General features: G+C 38.4%; 1 protein-coding gene and 1 long non-coding RNA gene across 4 annotated transcripts in view; both read left to right on the top strand.

Annotated features, from left to right (window-relative positions):
- The window catches only part of LOC105381596 (insulin-like growth factor 2 mRNA-binding protein 1), a 57,603-nt gene that overhangs the window by 3,844 nt on the left and 30,927 nt on the right, over positions 1 to 22,832 (top strand). Inside the window, exon 1 of one of the 3 annotated variants that reach the window (XM_048632919.1) lies at positions 10,236 to 10,466. The exons of the other annotated variants lie outside the window; for them this stretch is intronic. Coding sequence (XP_048488876.1) covers positions 10,408 to 10,466 — 59 coding nt within the window. The 5' untranslated portion in view covers positions 10,236 to 10,407. Of the gene's footprint in view, positions 1 to 10,235; positions 10,467 to 22,832 lie in introns of those variants that run through there. 3 annotated transcript variants of the gene reach the window in all.
- On the top strand, positions 10,996 to 22,733 carry LOC125491302. Its single transcript, XR_007268218.1, has 3 exons — positions 10,996 to 11,250; positions 17,727 to 17,730; positions 22,723 to 22,733. It is a non-coding gene; the product is annotated as an uncharacterized LOC125491302 (long non-coding RNA).

The following is a 22,832-nucleotide window of genomic DNA, read 5'->3' as shown; positions in this document are numbered from 1 at the left end:
AAATTTTATACATAATAATATAAGTACTAAAATATAATATAAGTAGGTACGGTCAGCTGCATAAGTCGTTATACACATCTGTACCTTGTCAAACTGACGATCCGTCAATATTTCAATGAATTGATAGGTGGTTTCAGATTGACAAAGTACAAAGGTGTATAGCTACTTATGCAGCTGACTGTACATAATATAGTACTTGTGTCGGTCCGGAAAAATATCGTTTAAGTATGTATCCCAAACGTCTCGTGAATTGGGGAATTAATTAGAATGATTGCATATTAAATATAAGTATCTGTAAGTATATAAAATAACGTACCACTGTAGCACCTTCCAACAGTATTATCCTGACTTCTAGGCAGAGGGTAACCACAAATAAGTACGACCTATATTTATCTGGATAATATAGGGGCGTGCAGCTATCGGCCATTACCTTAGGTACCAATACGCCCCTAGGCACCCGCCGAGCTGTCTGCTTAGAAAGGCCACACACTACACCCCCCTTCAATAAATTACAAACAAATGACGGTGGAAGTGTGAGGTAGTTTTCAGAATGAGTGGGACACGGTCCGGTTCCTAGGTAACGGGGCCGCGGGCTCGCCTCCCGTCGCCATGGTGACGCAACAACCTGTGTGCATCGCCTACGCTGCACCGGCAGGGGGAGGGAGTCAGTTGAATGGTAGTAGGCCGGGGGATGGGTCGGGGCCAGGCCGGGGGTTCATCGTACGAGAGCGTGCCGCGCCCACGTGCCGCATCGATCGGGGGTGCAGGGCGCACGCGTGATCCACTACCACTACAGCGACTGCTGCTTCTAAATTCTAAATCCCTCTCTAATGTTAACTGAAGCAAACAATACATGCATGCGTGAACACATCAACAAGATTTATTCCAACAAGGTAAGGAGAAGGACTCGACTCCAGGCCCAGTCAGGCGAATGCCTTGCATAATTAATGCCTCCGTCAATAATGGAAAACTTTGCAGAACTGCTGCGAATGTTGCGCGAAGTTTCAAGATTAGCAGCAGGGTTGCCAACTCATATCCAGTAGTACTTAGTTCTAAATTGTTGCTCAAGTTGGAGCTGTAGCTCACATATCGGATTCAAACTATTTCGTGGTTCGTGTCCTCTTTGCATAAACTCTGCATCTGCCTATCACCGTCAGCAGAAGTCCTCAACATCGTTAACAATGTTTATTTCAGCTTTCTAACTAGTGTGCACCATGGAATCACCATTGCATGAACCTTACATAGTAACTAACATGAAACGGGCCCCTTTATCAAATTTACAAAAATATAATTGACAGCGAATCATGCACCCTAATGTCTCCAAACGTCAGCAGCGATCACGTGGGAAAACTCATAAACGCACCTACTCTTCTTAAAAAACTATTGTGAATTACCTTCAAAAAGGTTTTCCCGTAAAGTGAAAAACCGTGTGTTTTCACGTTTCTAGTAGGGGCTGCTGCTAGAGTTGCTTGACTAAAAGGTGGTTGGCCCTCTCTAAATCTATGTAGGTACCTACCGCAGATAATCCAAATAAATATTACTCGCAGACGGATATAATAAGATATAATTAAAACGATATAATTTTATAAACGTATCGGAACATCGATTAAGCTTTTAACTGTTTTACCCCTCTTTATGTGATTACATCCCCACCTCTCGTGTTGAATTTCCAATCAAACGATAGTGGGAAAAGCTATTGAAACGATATATTACTCCTAAGTTCAGCAGGCATGATAACTATATAGTAATATGTGGATCAAGTGACAAATATCATAACTTCCTCAGCACTAACCATTTCTTGAAATATTATTTCAGTATATTCTAATGAGTAGTACAATACTTCATGTTATCTGTGCGCGACAATCCTGAAAGACGCGCCACTGAGATATGAAAGTGCAATAGGTTACAGGAAAAGCTAGCGATTTTCAGTCCTGATAATATTCACACTTCACAGCGACTAAACCTTGATCTTATCACAAGTCTGCATAATATGAAAACGTTATTCACTTATTTGCATCTGTTTATGTCTGCCTCAATGGATGGCATATTTGCGTCAATGCTGAATAGGGTCTGCTAACCCATTTTCAGGTTTAATTTTAACTAAGTATTTCACAATTTCTTGGTTGTTATCCCATCTATTCTATTTCCCTTTTGAACTTTAACAACTTGAGAACTGAGTGTGGTGACAAAAAGATGAGGGATGAAAATTAAACCGCAGAGATCAATGTTATTCACCACACGTCATATTGCGAAGAGAAAATTGATAAAAGAAACTGACCAGAAATATAACTACTCCTACATGTATATGTAGGTAGTTATGGATTACTGTTTACCTATACCTAATTTTGTATAAGTACTTACCTACTAGACGTTTTTTTGCGTGGATTGTACATATTTCTACAAAGAACCCAGCAAAGGAGAGTGAGTATAACGATACTCTTTTCCCTCCCATCATGATGGGCACCTCTGTTTTTATTTTTAATAGATGATAACTTTCCCCGTGGTATTTTCTTTCACTTCTCTGAAGAGGGCTTGCTTCAGTGACTCCAAGTTTGGGTGAGATTCAACTTGGTGCTTTTTTGGCGTGTTAACTGATAAGAGGCGGAGTGACTCTTTTATATGAAAGCCTCACCATACATTAGCTGGATGACAAGCACGCCACAACGATTTCGATGAAGTCGCTCGCGCGTTATTTGAATGTAGTGTAGGCAGTTGACCACTTCTGGGATGATCTTGCTAAGCTAGTATAATTTTATTTAGGGCGGATTCGACCAACGACGAGTAACTTTTTACTCACGAGTAAACTACCAGTTACTCGCGAGTAAGCAGATTTTGCATTCTACCAAACCTGAAACCAAGATAAGTAGCTTATCCCAAGAGTAAAATGTTATACCGCCAAAATAGGGAATATGCGTAATTTTTTTTTATACTTTTATTGGATAGTTTTACATCACTTTATTATAGTAAAAAAAAATTCAACGCCAAAATAAGTAATTTAAGGTATTTTAAAGAAAGTTAAAAAATTACAACCATCACGACCACTTTGAAATTCCCGTCAGGATGGCGGGCTGTCGTGACGTCATAATCGTTTAATTTCACGGCTCAGAATAATGAGTCCCGTCAGTCGGCATAGATTTTTTACCTAATCAAGTAATCACAGAGTACTTTTGTATTTTCAACAAACCAATGTTGTCATGGTAACAAACGAAAAAGGAAGTGTATAAAGTGTGATCAGTGGCTGTTTTGTAATGGTAATAAAGTGTGACCAGTGGCTGTTTTGTAATGGGAGCTCGTAAATAGCTGCTAGTAGCTCTTTTGAAATGGGAGCGCGCAAACCAGAGGACCTTTGTACACAATATTACGCTATTATGACAATATTAATATAAAGTAATATTTGTATTGTATGTAAGTACTTACTGTAACTTTGGTTCTCAGTAAGAGAAACTAGGGTTAGTGGGTCATTCTATTCTATTATCTGTGGGTGTGTAAGAACCTGCACCTGGCTCTCTTGAATGGAACCACTGTGCATATCTCAAAGGTCCAAACCCCCTTATCTAAACAATCGAATAAGAGTATAAAAATATATGCATATTCCCTAATATTTGGGCACACGGCTCTCGACTTTTCAATAGTCTTTGCTGTCCTTTTCCGCAGCTGGCCACAGTTTACTCGTTCATACTGCGTAATAAATTTAATGTGTCCAGTTCTTCTGATTACGAGAATTCTTCCATAACTTAATTTAGAAAAAAATAACAACTTTTGAAATATACTAACGACTGCCATTATAACCTAAAAGTAGAAAGAGCAACTTGTGTCATGTTCATGTCATAATACTTACAATACAAATTTAATTTTATTGTGTTGCAATATGGAGCATATTTGAGTGGCTCGTTGACTAGCGAATGGCTGTTTACGCCTCATTACAATAGAACAACTAGTGGCAGCCCATACACTACCAACAAAAAATATAAAAAGTCCTAAACTTTGCAAACAAACAAGCATATCAAACAAGAAGTGGAGAGGTTATAGGAGGCTAGGATCTACTCGTATTGGAAGAATCGTATCTGATCACAACGAGCATCACAAATACTCGGTGACATTAACATTTCTTTGTTTACACTTGACATTTATTTAACTATACGCAAACGCAAAGAAGTTGTTATTCTGAGATTGATATATAAAGAATTATGACGTCACATCCGCCCTAAGAAAATGGGTGACGTTTCTCGGAAGTTAGAATTTACCGAAGTTTTTTTGTACTTTTCAACTTCATTTACTTGCTCAAAAATAAATTAAAATCAAAAATTATGATAGAGTCGTAGTTATGAAACAACAAAGTTTATTATAAATAATATTTGACCTTTATTTGAACCACTTGCATATTCCCTATTGACCGTGTAACGAGCTTATCCGAGAGTAATTTTGTAATGGCGGCAGCACATCAGCTGATTAGAAAACCGTCATAATGACATATAAACACATCTGTCAAAACATAAACAAAAGTACGTTAAAAGGCAAATTATCAGAATAACAACAGTGAATAAAATATTAAAACATAAACAATTTTATCCTTATTCAAACTAAGTTGGCATGTCATTTCTATTACATGCTTTGAAACGCAGGTATTTTTATTTTAGTTGCATTACAGTTTCGTTCCTCGTTCATTCAATTAATCATGGTATAACTTGGTAGAATGCAAATGTACTTATCCCAGATATTTACTCGCGTATAAATTTTATTCCGGTATAGTTATTCTCGTGTAAAGGAAGTTTGGACGAATCCACCCTTAATAGCGCAATACACAAAAGTTATGGATCAATCCATTCGTTTTCACCCCACGAAAAATGTTCATTGAATTTTCCCACGTAATGTACCTACTAACGTAGGTAAGTATACTTATTATACTTCTTTCGCACCCTCCTTTTTAAGAAAATGTAGATACTTATACTTATTACTTACAATTAAAAACAAACAAATTAAGAGTTAAACTTCCAATAATTTCAAATCATCATCATCATCATCTCAGCCATAGGACGTCCACTGCTGAACATAGGCCTCCCCCCAATGAGTTCCACCTCGTCCGATCGGAGGCGGCCCGCATCCAGTGCTTCCCCGCGGACTTGACTATATCGTCCGTCCATCTCGCAGGGTACGTGGTCTCCACTCGAGGACTCTTCTGCTCCACCAACCATCAGACCTTCGACTAATGTGTCCGGCCCACTGCCATTTCAGCTTACTGACTCGATAGGCTATGTCGGTTACTTTGGCTCTTCTACGGATCTCTTCATTTCTGATTCGATCACGAAGAGATACGCCGAGCATACCTAACCCTTTCCATAGCTCGCTGGGTGACTCTGAGCCTATTCAAGAGGCCTAAAGTTAGAGACCACGTCTCGGCATTGGCAACACGCACTGTTCAAAGTCTTTCGTCTTGAGACACTGGGGAATGTTGGACGTGAAGACGCTTCGTAACTTCCCGGACGCTGCCCAGCCAAGTTGGATTCGCCGAGACCTCTTTCTCGAAGTTGGATCTTCCTAGTTAGACTGTTTGTCCAAGGTAGACGTAATTGTCCACCACTTCGAGAATCGAGTTCCCTATGGATATTGAGGTGGGACCTACCTGAGAATTGTCCATGACTTTCGTCTTGTCCATATTCATTTTGAGGCCCACCTGTTGGGAAACCCGATTGAGGTCTTGGAGCATTTTGCTGAGGTCTTCCGACGATTCTACCATAACCACGATATCGTCGGCAAACCGTAGGTGAGAGATGTATTCGCCGTTGATATTAATGCCGAGTTCTTCCCAGTCTAGGAGCTTGAAGACCTCTTCCATCGCATTCATTTCAAATATAGGAAGGAAATAAATAGCTAAGTAAAAGTACTAATAATAATTTAAAAACTTTGAAACACCCTTGAAAGTTTGTGTAATAAAATACTTTTTGACGATGCCAGGTTAGCTAGGTATTTCTGGATCTGTGACTGTCCATAGGTGTTTATTGATACTTTAGGGATGTAACTTTTGTAATTTTGGGTAGAGTTAGTTTTGGTCCATCATGTTTATTGGGTAAAAGTCACGTTAAAGCGATTAGATCGTTTTTTACAAGGACTTGCGACAAGCGTAGGTACTTACCTATTTATATTCCATTAAACATCTATAAGTAATAGAGTGTGTCCAGTAGGAAAGTTCACTTTTCAGTTCGGAGAGGTCTCAATCGACGCGTCAGGAGTGTGGGTTTGACGGACCAATGGAGTTTTGGACCGGAGCACAACGTGCTTTTGCTGTTGAACCTCGCTTTAGAAGTGGTTATTCGTGCGCTGCTGCGCTTCGGAAATTTTGTTTTCAATACAATATTCGCTCAAGAAGGGATACCCAAAGTGTAATCCTTTTATAAAAGTGGTTAAAAAAGGTCAGTGAAGCTGGTTCTAATCAACCCATTCCGGGCTGCACACCTCCTGAGCCAAGCATGCTGTACCGAGGAAAATGTGCACTGAGTAAATGATTTGGCCGTTTTTTTTTTGATAGTGAGAATGGCCATTCTTAGACGGTCAATTCGGAGCGATATAATAATGTTATTGAATTTTTATGGCTTCTATTGTAAGAACTGACCGGCTTATAACAGAAACACATGGTTCTAACAGGATGGGACCACTTTTCATACCTCCAGGGAGTCAATAAACACGGTTAGCGCACTTTTTCAACAAAAATTGATATCTAGTTTAGGAGACACATTATTTTGGAGACACCTTTTGCTGATCGGCCAGGTCACCCGACCTCACCTCATGCTATTATTTTCTGTATAAAGGCTATGTCAAACTTTTTAAGTTTATTCAAACAATCTCCGAACACTCGTAAAGAGTTTTTTTGCGAGGTTACGTGTTTGATTGGAAGAGTGTGTACGAAGAAATGGTAAACAACTAGACGGAATGATATTAAAAAAATAATACCCGCCGAGTTTTTAAATCCTAACTAATATTATAAATGCGAAAGTAACTGTGTCTGTCTGTCTGTCTGTTACCTACTCTTTCACGCCAAAACTACTGGACCGATTTGAATGAAATTTGGTATACATATGGTCTAGAAGTCTAGACCCTGAGAAAGAATATAGGCTACTTTTTATCCCGGAATTCCCACGGGAATGCTTTTTAGGGTGAGGCGAAGCTCACGGGAACAGCTAGTATTTCCATATAAAATAAATTTTGGTACTTATACATTAATTTAGTATTATTTTTCTTGAATTGAAAAGTGAACTTTCCTACTGGACACCCTGTATGTATTTATGAACCTTTAGTCCTTTAGTAAGTACCTAGCTAACCTAGCTGTAGGGATTCATATTCATAAAGCTTTTATTGTGTCTGTAAACCGTCCGGCTTTACAGAATGGAGTGAAGGGTAGGGTTTACTTCATAAAACTGCGCGTTCACGTTGACATTATCTCTGACGTTCACTCGCTAAGGCTCACCAAATTCAGAAGCACTGGGGATCTGAATCCGAAGTTTACTTAGCACTTTTCTACCGCATTGGTTATACGACAGCTATCGGCCCTTGTTCATTCCCTTAACCTTAAGGTGTAAAGGTGTAAGTGTCTGAATAATTAGGTAATTTAAAAATGCGATGTAAGAAAAACAGCAAGCCAAGCATTGAACTAATATAAGTTCAATGAAGCCAACTGGGTTGTTCTGCTTCACATGTTTGTAAGTACACACTTTCCATAGCATCATCCCAAGCTGTGGTTTTAGGTGTCGTTTGAGGGTAGCTGGTAAAAATTGTAAGTAACTTGTTAACTCGCTCCGTGTCATTCAGATTTTTTACAATCTGCTTTTAAAATAGATCCCATTGAAAATCCCTTATCGTTCACTCGCTTGGTTTTCCCTCGCCAACTAGCAACTAAAGCCCTGTGTCTACCGAGCTTACTTACTTGGTAAGTGGTAGAAGCACAGAATAATAACTTGGGAGAAAAGTGCACTTTTCACATCACACCCAGTCAAGAAGATGAGCGAGGCGAGCTAGCAAAGCATTAGCCGGTGAGAGGTGAGGTGCGGAGTGCGGGGGACCGCAAGCCGGCCGGCAGCGGCGCCCACCGCCGCCGTTGCCATGACGACTCGCGCGAAGGGAGCAGGGCAGGCAGCGGGCGCGGGGCGCGGGCGGTCCATACCGGAGCCCGTGCAAAGTGTTGCCACTGTTATTGTACGCAAAATTTGGGGAAAATGTTGTTGAAAATGTTGCAGTAAAAAACAGCTAAAATTAACATTTACTTAAATTACTTTGAAAATAGCCCCCCTTTGATGGTATTTTTATGTATTCTTTTAAAAGTATTTGATGAAATCACTCGTAGAATCTACCCTTAAAGTTTGTCGGGTTCGAAAAACAACACATTCTATATAATGTATTTTTTCTTACTTGTCGTAGATTTTAAGCAATCTTGGAGTGTCTTTTTATTTGAAATAATTTAAAAACTAAGTTATAAAATAAAACAAATGAAATACTTAAAAAAAATGATTGATTTCGTAATTAAACCATTTATTTTGGCCGTAGTTTATTTGTTTAATTGTATTTTAATTAAAAAGACACACAAAGATTGTTTACGTCTTTCGCCAAATAAGAATGAATACAGTAAAGTTTAGGTATGCATCCTAATTGCGACAAAATACCTACTGATTCCAATAATGCCATAAATTTCAAGTTTGTTTGTCTAGTCTACACTCTACAAGTCTACACGATTTATGAGTAGGTACGTACGTGATACTACCCTTTACTGTCCTCCGCCAATTTAATAATATAAAAAATGGAACGGACGGATGTAATCTGGGTATTCTTTCAGGTCTACCCATCTGTTTAGATCGGTTATAAATAATTGTATGAGTATTATTAAGGTAGGTTCTGTTGACCAACGTTACGAGGTGTAATTTAACATGTTATACAGCGAGCATTCGTACGTCGTGGTGTTACGGGATAACCAGCGAACAACCAGCCGATTTTAGAACACAGCGTTGCGTAACATGCTCTTTTCTCTGTGAGTTGGTCGTGATCTGGTGGTGGATGACGGGTTCAGGATGCTGTTCACTGTGTGTCGCGCTGTCGCAACGAGTTGTCAGTTGCTGCGACACCCAATCTTTGGTTCTGACCACTGTTGGTGACACGCTGGACCCGGCACGTGAGCGGGTGGCTCGTGAGCATTCCTCTTTAACTTCAGCCATCTGTCGGTCGAGTTGCGCCTGCAAGAGGTCAAGTGTGGCCGGGTCGATTTTGGCCTGATGCATATAGCTCCTAGTTTGGCCGATGCAGTGGCTTCTAGTTTGGCCTGGTCGATTTGGATTCCTGCATGGCTATGAGCACGAGCAGGCGTGCTTTTACCGAGACCCCTGATCTTCGGGAGCTTGCCCTCGATGAGATGGTCACTCCTCAGTTATAATTCGTGAATTGTTGAGAGTTAAGACATCGGTACGTAAATACTTTTTGCAAGCACGGCGTAAAGTGTCTTCAGTTATAAGAAATCCTTAGGTCGTGTTACTTATATACTTTTGTCCGCCATATTACGCTCGTTTTTTTCTAAAATTTTCTGAGTCTACGTGGGCCCAAGGTACACACTGCTTTCTTCTTAATCTGTTTCTCTCTAAGGCGCTTCGGTCACTGGTAGAGTCGAGGCGGCGGCGTAGCGTCATAGAAAACATAGGGCTACTCGCGCTTCGACTCTCGTATGGTGAGCAGAGCGCCAATGAATTCCTTTATCTCAAGAATCCGCTTGCTAATGTGTGACAGATTCTCTTAGTATTCTCTGGCCGATACATCCATGATGACACTATACCTCTAGATAAATCCCTTTTAGCACGCTTTTGTTCGTTAACTGTTTAATTACCTGGTGCCTGGGGATTATACTTGTACTTGGCGCAAGCTAAACTTTTTTTTCCATTCTGTGGTCTTATCATTTTGCTTTTTTACCATTGACACATTGTGAAAATAGGTCTTCGTGTTTTTGAGCTACAAGAGTATTCTGAGTAACTATGTAAGTATATTTGTGTAAGTTAGGTATAATGAACCCCCCTCTAATTAAGATCGATAAGACGTAAGTGCTAAAACTTAAGAAGTTTACAAATTAGGTACATTTTGTCAACTTCCTCGGCTCCTCTAACTCCAACTTTTTCGGATTTTTTAAATGTTTTGTTGGCAACACAGCGAACGCGGTACCGCGTACCCCTCCCCCGCACTCCTACAAACAACGTTGATTCGTTGAACGTTGCCGGCTCTTTTCTCGTCGCCTCACTTGGCCTCACTTCGGCTCGCGTACAGTTCACTCACACCGCCCAGTAGTCGCACGCGCGTGCCGGCACTGCGTGCCTCTGGTTTCTGTGATTCGCAAGCCGCTCTAGGCTTCCTAGTGATTCTCATTGAATTTCTGGAATAATCAACAAAATGGACGGAGATTTGTCTCAAGGAGACTCGGGCGACGTCTCGCCAACCTACGAAGACAAGTAAGTCCTCTCATTTCTTATTTAAATTCCTTTTTGAGCTGTGTGAAATTGTTTCTCACACAAAAATTTGGATGTTACGATCTTTACTGGCGCGGTATGTTGGTGACATCACTTCTAGTTTAATTAAGTGTAAACTTATCAATGTAAAAGGTGACTGATCTATCAAAGGGCAGCATAAATATCTGGCCCGATCATGCTGAAAATTGCCATGCCGTGCTGACAGTGCCCATGGTGTCTACTCCCTGCCTAGCTGTAGTAGGTACCAATTTGGTATTTTATGACTTAGGCATCCGCTAGGAAAGGGTTTATGTACTAAAACATTTCATCCCGGCATCCGTAAATAAATCCCTGAAGAACATCATCTAGTATCCTATACACTATGCTGAATTATCTAGGTACTTATTTACAGAATTTGATGTTTCTGTGAAAATACTTGTCGCGTACCTACAACAAACCTGCCTGCTTGTTTTACCTAGACTAAGTTTATATTATACTACCTATGCCTATAGGCACATACTAGTAGATCATACATGATTACCAAATTGTTAATTTCATAATACTTACCAATTCATTCTTTACTATTGGACTCAACCAAATTATCAAAAAAATATCCTAATCTTCCAAGTTAGTTGTTTCGTAATGAAATATGTAGGTACAGTTCGGACTTTCAGACCAAACAACTTGATAGTTCCTGTCCTGAAGTTACTGCGATTACACTTTAGTGCTTTGTCAAACTATCCAACAGTCGATCTTTGAAAGAATGAACTGAATAGGCGGTTAACGGGTTTGTTAGTTGACAAGGTACAAAAATGTAGGTAATCACAGCAAACTTCGGGAACTATCAAGTTGTTTGTGGACCGAACTGTACTTATCTAACCTGAATTAGAATCGAGCACGTGTGATTTTTATTTAGGCCCTGTTTCACAATGTCTGGTGACTTGCTACCTGTAAGATAAAATACATGCCGTCACTCTCTGTTATGATTTTTTTGAGAGTGACATTAATGTATTTTATTTCACAGGTAGTTACTACCCAGACATTGTGAAACAGGGCCTTAGTATAGTTTGTTAAATATAGCATGAGTCCCTGTCCTGTTACGTTTATTGAAACATACTTATGCCTGGTATTCCCTTGAAAACCACAAAATGACAAATAAAACGTAAGAATTTGACAGCTGTCATAAATGTCATCATACATAGGGCATCTATTATTACTATTAGACTGGCCCTACATACATATCTTTACCTATTGTTTTATTTACAATACATAATACAATACGTATAATAGGAGCGGTGGCATGGCAGTCAGTCTGATAAGCAGCCCGCTGCTCACGCCGGGTTTAATCCCGACTACCGTGGCGATGACATGTACCAAATAGAACCTCACCTACCTACCAATGGGTTCTTGCATTCTTTGCTATCGCTCGAAGGAAACAAGCAGATTTTCAACCATAGACAAACAACCATAGATTATAGGTGACTTCATACTCAACAGCACTGCATTTTTTTTTAGCCGGCATCTATTTGTTTGTCTATGGTTGAAAATCTCCCATTGGGTTCGGCCAGTTTTATAAATACCTTTTGTACCTTGTCAAACTAACAAATTGTAGAATGGACAATGGTCATTTGTGAATTTTTAAAGATATCAAAGAATAGGTATACATAGCTACTTATGAATATTGACTGTACACAAAAATATCATCTTTCCTCCACATTTTGGAGGGATAGATTCTGCTTCCCCTTGACAATAGTAGCTACATAATGTACCTATTGTATTAAAAATAAAAAAATAACTTCCTGTTGGACAGCCTGTACATTGGTCCTGAGTAGTCCTGACCTGACGTAGTATGCAAGTAGTTTGTATTTAGTTATATGTGAAAGCGGGGACCGCTATTCAATGGATGATAAAAAAATACAACAACTGGCAGGAGAATCTTAATTCTTCATACAAGATTTTGTAAAAAATATTTGTAATTTTGAAAGTTGTCCTTATGGACCGATATAGGTACCGCTACTGACGTAATTTGTATGTATTATTAACAAGTTGCTAGATACATTAAGTAATTTTCAGTTCCTGAAATTTGTCAACGTACAGAAGTGTATAGGGAGTGACATACATAGGCACATACGTTTTCAAACGCATACATGACATACTGTATCTAGTATATAGGTAATATCATGCCATGCCATTGTAATAGGACAAATGACAATGGGCGTTTTGGGACCTATGTCCAATAAAGACGAGACATACATCGTTGGATAGCTCTTTTCAAGTGAGCAAAAAAGTATTATGACGACAAATCCGTATAAGTTGTCCATTTTGAAATATATTTGTCGGAAGGAAGTATTTTTCTATGGCATTGGTATCGATTCTGAAGGGCACATTCTAATTTTAACGCTGTCAAAAAACGCTTACATTCTCTCCAAATTTATTTGGCATTCTGAAGGCACCGTTTATCTCCAAAATTAGAGACGTCACTTTAAATTTTGAATCTGACAGCGTTAAAACTATTCAACTTAGGTTAGATGGTCGAATTGGTATTCTGAAGGTGCCATTTTTAGCGCTGTCACCTTAAAATTAGCAACTTTCTTCCTAAATTTAAAAGGGGTCTAAACAGGTGCCTGTTAAAATTATACTAAAATTTCTAAAAGTAAAACCGTGAAATATATGGGAAATTGTTGTTGTAGGTGCATAAATATGGATTTAACTTGGAGCTGATGTGTTGTTTAAGCATGTAAAGCTAATTGCAACGACGCTAACTTAATATTTTTTGCGAAACTACGATGTAAAAGTGACTCTGTTTTGTCATATTATTATTTCTGATTTTAGGATTGAATGACTGAAAAACGTGTTACTGACAAGGTAGGCATGAACCGGGTTGCTTAAAAACAACTTAAGTTATTATTCTAGATCTAATAATTAATCAACACACCTACCGATCTACTTCAGGAATTACACTCTAGCCCTAACACCTCGGCTTTCCTCTTCCAAACGGACCAGCTCCACATACATGAGGAACACCTTAACCTTAACTCACCTACCTGTGTACCTGTCTAACTCTCTACTTACCCCTTTCAACTTGTATGAATATTTTACTTAAAGTGGTCTCTACATAGCTCAAATATTTAACTACCTATTTTGTTACAGGAAAAAACAAGTTATACCTAGGTTACCTTTTATCTGAAAAATATGCCTGACTTTAAGAAACTATACCTATACCTACTTACTACTATATGTACTTTTTATGAAAGAAGAAATAAATTTTATGCACGTAAAACTTTATTTCGGTGAATAACACACACAAAACACACTGGTTAAGTAATTTTTCTGACACCAATATACACAATTGCTTGATTTCATTTCTGCATCATATTTGGATTATCCTTCTAGTTAGTATGTAGGTATAACTAGGTGGTCTGATGGTCGTTTTAGTATTGTTGTCCCAGAGAGGAATTAACATCTTGTACTTGTATCCAGCGTTTCATGTTTAGTTTATGGGTGTGCTTGATTGTTCATTTTCTTTGTTGTTGTCACTGAAAAATAAAGTAAGTATAGGTAAGTTGTATGGATAGTTGACAGAATAAGCTTATCCTTATAAGTAGGTCCCTATTTACACAAAACTTTAAATATTAGAAACGAAAACGCTAGAACACAAACATAAGTAACCAGATAGTTAGTAACCAGATGCCCAACTGATAAAAATATTTACTTAGATTTTACGTAGGTAGGTAACTTCCAAAAATAATTCGTAAACTTACACACAAGCACCTTATAGATTTTACAATTGCATATTGCAAACACAAACATAATAATTTATAATAGATGTTTGTTTTGTATTGTAAAGACTTAACAAAAATACTTTAAAAAAATAGCGGCAAACTTTTCGGCGGAAAATTCAATATGGCGGTGATGTGATGGCGCCGCGCCGGCGCGGCGGCGCGCCTCTCTTGCGGTCCAGCGCGCATGCGCCATAGAGATGTACCTACCTAGTGCAATGTTACTTGCTTCCGAACTATGCTTGAATGAAAAAATAATCGATGCTGGATCGATTCCTAGGTAGGTACTTTTATTATAATCTTATCATATGCGTTTTTGCTGGTAAATATAAATACGTACTCATCGGAAATAAGTAAGTACTGATAACGTATTTGTGCTTTTGCAAGTAAGTATTCGATACTTTTCATATTCTTATCAACAAACATCATATTCGTAACATCATCATCAACTATTAAACATTTAAGTAAGTAAGTACTAATTACATTAAGTTACATTTTGTCAATCAATACACTTTATTTGTACACCAAAACAGAATAATAAATTCTGTTTTGGTGTACAAATAAAGTGTATTCTATCTATCTACTTACATTAAATATCGTGGATAACATATAGATGTAGAACTTACTGAAAAACTATTGTTTAAAATATTCTAGTGCAATAATCGATTATATTCGATTATTCTCACTATTTTATCAACTTACCCCATCTCTACTCTATTAATTTTTTTAAATCACTCGGAAATGTCCATAGATCACCATAGAAGCATTTTCTAGCCAGAGTTACCAGTTGCAATAATGAATTATGAATATGTTACATAAATATTTGAAATTATCACGAAAACCAATATAAATGCAGGGTATTTAATCCTTTTAATTATTTTCAACTACTATTTAGGATAATTAAATTTATTTGGAGTACTTTAAGGTTAAAAAAGTTAATCGATATATTCGATTGTAATATCCTTGAGTACATGGCCACACTCATTTTAAAGACGTCAAATAAGCCCTCTAAATTTAGTTGGCCGTTAAAATCGTTGCCTTCAGAATAGCAAAAATTAGCGCTGTCAGTTAAATTTAGAGATTTTAGCTCATTTTAAAATTAGGAAGTGCGCCCTTCAGAATCGGTACCATTGCACTCTCTCTTCTGATGACAGTTAGGGCGTAATACACGTAAACACGTATTATTAAAATTGGAAACTATTACTTTCAACTGGTTTTATTTACTGAGATAATAAACCAATATAATATTATATTCGTGAAGATCCTCGCACATTGCGGGCATGTGAGCACACGAGCGACGAGTCTGATCCTCGAAGCGGTCGCCGTGACCGAAATCGGTCGGACCGCGTCATCATCATCATAATATTATATGAAATATGATCATTTTGTTATAAAAATTAAAAATGAATGTGAAAAACTAACAAAAACATTAAAATTAAGTACAGAAATAAAATATAAAAACTTTCAAGGTACGATTATTCTAATTGGACAGTAAATCAAGACTAGCGCTTCCGTTATTCATATTCTGCTAAAAAATACCTTTTCAACGACGTATCACTCATTTCTATTGGTGCTGGTCCCAGCTTCCATATATTTGTGCCCATCATCATTTATCATGTTTGAAATGCCGTATTTGGCTGGTTTCCGTTTTGCTATCCTACATAATGTCAAATCGTAATTTTTTATCTTGCTGCTGATGAAGTAGCTAAAGCTGTACAGCTAGGTGGTTCAGAGCACTGCATGCGAGCTGAATCTTAGTCGTAGACGAGTGCAGGCAGGTGCCTTGCATCTTGCATGCGGAGCACGTGAGCGCAGCGCACGCGCCCCGCACGCGCCCATTGATTGCACTCGCCGACTTCCGACCAGAACTTTCTCCGCAGCATTCTCCTCACCCTTTATTTGTATTTGAGTTATAGCCAAAACACAAAAGAACTCTTCCACGGGACAAAACTAGAAATCCGCCACTGGACATTGCAGAACTTGTATAACTGCATCGTGATTTGTCTACCTGCAGTCATGTATTGAGATGATCCGCTGGCTACAACGGGAGAATGTAAGCGATTAACCGCGTAGAAGTTGGGTCACTTGTTGCTTTTGGCGCGATTCGCGGCTTTGCAATTAAGATTGTAATTGACTGATGCAACTAAGACCGCGAGATCTCAAATGAGTTGATTGTAACATCTAAAACTGGGGTGTTAGTTTTCATTTCTGATCGAATACCTACACAGTATACATCAGCCGTTTCCAACTACTTTTCCCTACGTTTACTATGAACCTTTATGACTATCTTCTAGGGCGAGTATATTGATGCAAATACGAGACGAGCAGAGAGCACAGCTTACATCTCCGCTTCCATTGCGCTACACAAATATAGAAAAACATCTCTCAGCGACTACCACCGGCGCGGAGATGAGATATGTGAATAAAAAAAGTCTCCCTTTCATCGTTCTCCATATCTCTACTAAGTTTCGTCGGTGGATTCACGGCTTTAATTCCGGTCTTTGAAAATCGAGGATATACAGTCTTTCAGTCCAAGAAGCCAACTTCCCAAAAATACCTTCTCACAAGAAAAGGTCTACTTTCCTAAAGGACAACTTGTAACAAAAAGGGGGCCCACGAATAGAGCCCTCCTCGACTCGAGCAACTCCACGTTCGCAACTCAGTTGTTCTTCATAAATTTTTCGTGTATCAGATAATAATAATAATAATTATGAAACGTGAAGAAAAACTCGTCAGTAAAACTTCCGTCCTATGTCGTCCTATGTGTGGTCTTCTGGTTCTTTTTAATAAAATTGATCTATGGAATCCTAAACTTGCCATATATCTACAAGTTTCCCACCATCTAAAAGAATGAGTATGATGCAAATATCTTAAGAATTATTCTATTTATTTTTTAAAATTATACACTTTCTATGTCGTTTCCCTAAATATATATTTTTTATTTTAAAATAATCTTTTTCCTGACCCCTTAAAAATCCTCTTCTTACATCATCTTAAAATTTATAGCCCCTGAGATGCTCTTTTAACCGCGGGAATAGGTAAAGTCTAGGAGTATGGTGGATGCTCCATCAGTTCAAAGCCAGCATCTTCGATGCCATCCATCGCAACTCTTGACTAATGAGCGAGAGGGTTGCTTGGTGAAACAATAGCTTTGGAAAGTTTTCTCCGGCGTTCCTTGCGTATAACACCACGCATTTTTTTATTTTTTCTGCATATGAGTTACCCCGTTAATAGTGGCCTTGGAGGTATTCAATCATAACTACACGTCGGTTATTCCAGCAAAAAGAGCCCATGATCTTACCGGCGGATGGGCTGGCCTAATATTTTTCGGAGTTGGAGATGACGGCCTCTTCCAAGTCATGGTCTGCTTTTCAGTTTCTGGACCGTAATGGTGAAGCCACGTTTCATCTATAGTCATAAAACGAGACACAAATTGTTCAGTATTTTGTCGTAACAAGTCCAAATAGCTTTGTGAAATCCATAGTCTGGTTTTTTTCTGAGCTTCCGCAAGCAAAGCATTTTGTTCACCCAGCGATACATTTTTCATACCTAATTTTGGGGACACTCCTTATTATCGCTATCATAATTTTCTCAGCTTTAAAACGAACTGTAACACATCGATCCGGTAAAATTATTTTTTGAATTTTTTTCTTCGATTGATCGATTACTACTGTGTTCGGGCGCCCCGAGCGTGTGTCGTCATTGTTAATCGTTCATCCACTGGGCCCACCACCGCGCACTGTGAAAACGTAGTATAATACTGAGAAATCTGAGCTATGAACCTCTTATGTGGCTCGTAAACTTGTGGATATGTCGCAGGCATCTGGTTTAATCTCCTGTTTGATTGAACCGCTAGCCCGTTCATTGGATGACGCTATTCAGTTGTATGACTAGACCGAACGTTGATTGTACAAGCGTCACAAAACGTCCAACTAGTTAGCGGACTTAAAATCAGTCAGGTGGTGAATAAAACAAATATGGCGTCTAACAGCGAACAGCTGACACAAAAAGCACTTGTATTGTTATTTTTTGCAAATAAATTAGCTTTAAAGTGCGTTATTTATGTTAAAATAGTGTGACAACATGGATTTACCTATTATTACACCGCCGGCGGATAGTTTCAAAGAAAAAAATGTGCTGAAACTGGATAATTATGAACAACAATATCAAGGTACGTTTATTCTTATTGTTTAGTTAATTTGTGAGATCAGAGCTTTGTAACATAGTTTTTTTGTTGACTCTTGTCTGGTCATGTTCATCCTAACCAGACATTACAAAGTTGCTATAATATATCCCATTTAACGACTTAGCTGAATAACGTTTAGTCAAGACGTTGGACGTTACCGTTAACGACTTGACGAGTTGTTCTTTAGTCATTCAACTGAGTAGCGTCATCCAATGAACGGGCTAGCGGTTCAATCAAACAGGAGATTAAACCAGATGCCTGCGACAGATATATATCGTGCTTTATCTTATGCTTTAAGAAACAATACTACGAACTAGATGGAGTGTCAGTGCAAAAGACTTGTCTCGACAAATAACACCTCTTTCAATGTGAGCTTTTATTTTGAATTAGCCCCTTCTCCCATTACGATACACCTTACATTAGTTCGGTTAGAAGTAACTTGATTCATTAGTACAATGGTTCTCATTAGGTTGAACTAACGTTTATGGACAGTATTTAGCTTTAGTTTTGCATGTGACACAACACCTGGTTCGTATTGTTTATCGAAGATATTATGTTATTACGTCTGAGCCATGATCTAACTGAAACAAAGAACATTTTACATCACTTTATATTCTTTCAGAATAATAAATACAAAATCACTTAGAGCATAGCTGTTTGAAACTATACAGGTATTGAGCATTAAATAAAAATATATTATGTACCTGTATTTTACATATGTATTAAAAGCACAATTTATAAGAAAAAAAAATCGGATTCAATAAAATATTATCGGTCTGTGTCGTCGTAGCAAAAGAAGTTATTTCTTCGTAATTTTAAGCCAACAGCGCGAACTAACATACGATGCAGGACCACCCCCACTTTTCTTTACCTTGAGGGCCTAGTAATGAGTTAGCAGTTTGCTTACTGGGAACGCAGCTTGTTTCTGCCAGAAACCTGGTGTACCTGTACCAATAGGTCGCCAGGAGGTGAGAATTTTGTTTTATCCTAACGTAATTGTAGTTAATCCGTTCGATGCGCCAGAAAGAATAGTTTTTTAGGGTGATTGAAAGCTAGCCTCTATTCCAATACTCGTAAAGCTAAATTGAGAGAAGCCAGCTCTCTCTGCGCTGAGGAAGGAGGTGGTGGATATGATTCATCATAGCATTAGGCATTCCGCGAATGGGTTATTTGTAGTCGACGCGCGCTGATCGCCTCAGACCTGACTGCCATCGCCGCCATTTCCGCTGTGCATCTCCGTTTTGAATTTACTTTTCTCATGCGAATAAAAACGTATTTCCACTAAAGCAAACTAGTTAAACTTATTCGGTTTTATAAAATTTTCTCGGGTACGGCGGTATTTTTACGTCATATTTCCTCTTTCCTTCGACGGTTTTTGTGTTTGCATAAGATGTTTTGGTTAGCATTTAGATTCCATTTTATAGGGATTTTCTTTATTTACTCGGTGTATTATATAAAGCTTAGAATTCAATTCAGTTTCTTGGAAAAATATATTCAGAGTCTTGGAAAAATATAAGGGCGCTTGATGCATAAACCGTGTGCAAAATGAAAATGGAGACTAGAAATTGACTCTTTCTCTTTATACATTATATTTCTTAAGCCTCTTAGAAATTAGCTTCTTAGCAGAAAATATTAAGACCCTCTTACATCTTCGCAGAATTTTACAATATTCTATGATGCAAATTTTCAAGAGGCTTAGGAAACTTCAAAAATGCAATTTACAAGACTACCTTTATGCAAAAATAGTTGTAGTGGTTGTAGGAAAAGTATTAAGTACCTACAGACATAATCATCTTAACTTCCCAAAATATCTTTTAACTTTGAATTCCCAAGACAAGTACTTATAGGTATTTGGTAGGTCTGAGAATAAGCCGATAACTATATTTGAATTCATTTAAGACAAAAAAGGTCTCGAATCCACGTAACTTTTTTTTAAATTTAGTCTTAGTTTAAACATGTGGGTAGATCTAATAATAATTCAAAATCTAGAGCTAAAATTTTCAAAGGATGCGGCAAGAGAACCCTGCATAATTTGCTAAGACACGCTAAGCGACGCGTTATCCAGTAATTGAGAGCCGCACGCACCACGCACCGCGTACACGACACGTTGCTCGCTTGCAAGTTCCGAAGTGGCGTTTAATTGAAGCGCAATGGTGTCGACAGTCGTCGTCGTAGACGTCCATTTCCTTTGCGCGTTCGTTGACTTCGCCGCTGCAGTCACGCCGAGATCAGCATTTACATAGCAGTTTGTCGCTTCTGCGGTAGTTATAGGTCAACAATCAAATGAACATGGATTCCTTATGCATGCTGCAAGTGGTTATTGGTGACAGACTAGGGTGGGATAAGATTCTCTGATAGTTTTCATGTAGGTAGTCTGAACAATTTAAATTCGCACATGGATACATTTGAAAAGTTATAGCTAGTAGTAACAGATTCAGTTTAAGTAAAATGTATCAAAATCAATTAATACATCATATAAACATAGGTACAATTAAAAAAACACAGAACTTGTAAGTTATAATTATACAATATAATTATTGTTCTGAACACAATATCAAGTCTTACAATAAAACCAATCAAATCAAAGCTTTTTTTAGTAATCATAGGTAGCTGTCGCTGTCATCGATACGCGATATCGCAATCGACTCCGTATCACAGCCGAATACGATATGGTTCAAAAGTGTCATGGGATAATCTTCGAGTTTTCCAACATTATCGGAAGTAACACTTATATGTTATCATTGTAGTCGATCCCAGGGTATATTCTTCATTATCTTTAGCATAAACTAATAACACATAATATTGGCAGTATTGGCCCTTGACCTCTGCCGCGTGTCGATAATGCTAACGACAGCCGATCAAAAACTAGATCAAAGATGAGTGGGGGACAGTAGTATTGTATGTGTCATCGATGACCCGAGGGTAGGGCTTAGCTGATTGAGGTTGGGGTAAAGGGTGCATGTGCAACGATAGGGGTGTGGCCTACGTAAGCCGTCATTGGCTCGCTGCGCAGCCGTTTCACTCGCCGCGCCGATCTACGGCGAATTGCCACCCGGACTAGCATTTGCGATGTATTTTGCTCAAATGAAAGTACTGAAAACTTTTATAAAAGTTTAGGGCATATTTGCAGTGGTCAGGTAATTGAAGGATAACTTTTTGATGCTATCGCTATCTTACTTAAATATAGGATGCTCGGCACACTTTTTTAGTGATAGTGGGGGTCATTCTAAGCAGCTTAATTAGTCTTGGAAAATTAGCCGTAGTCGTGTTTTTTTTTTTAAAATTTATTATAAATTTTGTGGATCGGCGCGATACACGACCAACGGTAAATTTTCAAGTAAACTAAGAACACCAAATTATATCGCTTAAATAAAAAATATATAATCGAAAGTGGCTGAAAATAACTTTAATCATCTGTAAAAAAGTTTGTCAATCCATCTGAAAATAAATCAAAAGAAACCGACTGATAGAGGATAATAATATAGTGTGCTGTAATTAATTGATTCATCTAAATAAAATTGAAGCCAGGTGCAGCAAAAAGAGTGTGTACTGAGTATAATTTAAATTCTGATCACCGATACTCAGGTTACAGAGTATTGAGGATCTCAAAGCTAGTGTAAAATTCAAAGCCACTCTAAATCCAGTATTTTCATTACAAACCAGATCTTTCCGAGAAACCTAAGAAAGTTAAGTTTACCCGTTAGAAAAGTTTGAACGCTAATAAAGAGTTAAACAACATCAAAGGACTTCCTAACTCCCAAGGGCTTCATCTCTTTAATCTCATGAACTCAATTTAGTTTGTACTACTACCGGGGACTTGTTTGTCTCTCACAAGGTAATCTGTTATAACGTGCGCTCGCAAAACTCGATTGTTATCGCTTACTGTATTTTTAGAAAGAGGGGTTAGGGCCAAGCTCCCTTGTGTAACAACAATACCCATACCTGCTTAATATTACCTGCCTTTTGCTAAACGACCGCCATTTATATTGGGAACAGGAAGAGTAACCGCTCTGCAAGCTCAAAGGATACCTCCCGATGCTCGTGCAGATTCTAAAATACCTCGCGACCCGATCCCATCGCATTCGGGGGCACAATGGCGTGTCCTTGAATTTTTATTAACGGATGTTAGAACACACAAGAAATCTGAACTACGTATGTTTGTATAAGTAATTTATTAAGGAGGAAGGATGTGAGTAACGAATAAAATCTAGTACCAGGCCGATATTCAATGTGATATACCAGAAATAAATAGGGGCCTTCAATAGATACGTTAGATCTACCCAAGGTGGGAAAGCAATAGGGAATATTAAAAAGTTCCATTCAATCTTTAACTTTAAGGGCCCGTACAGGGTGACGTGCCGCGCCAATTTTGGGTTTTCAATGCTCTTCACACAGCACACGCAG

The sequence above is a fragment of the Plutella xylostella genome, chromosome Z (assembly GCF_932276165.1).
Source record: "Plutella xylostella chromosome Z, ilPluXylo3.1, whole genome shotgun sequence".
NCBI classification, from domain to species: Eukaryota; Metazoa; Arthropoda; class Insecta; order Lepidoptera; family Plutellidae; genus Plutella; species Plutella xylostella.
Note: the sequence above shows the minus strand (reverse complement) of the source record. Positions and strands in the feature narration are given on the sequence as shown.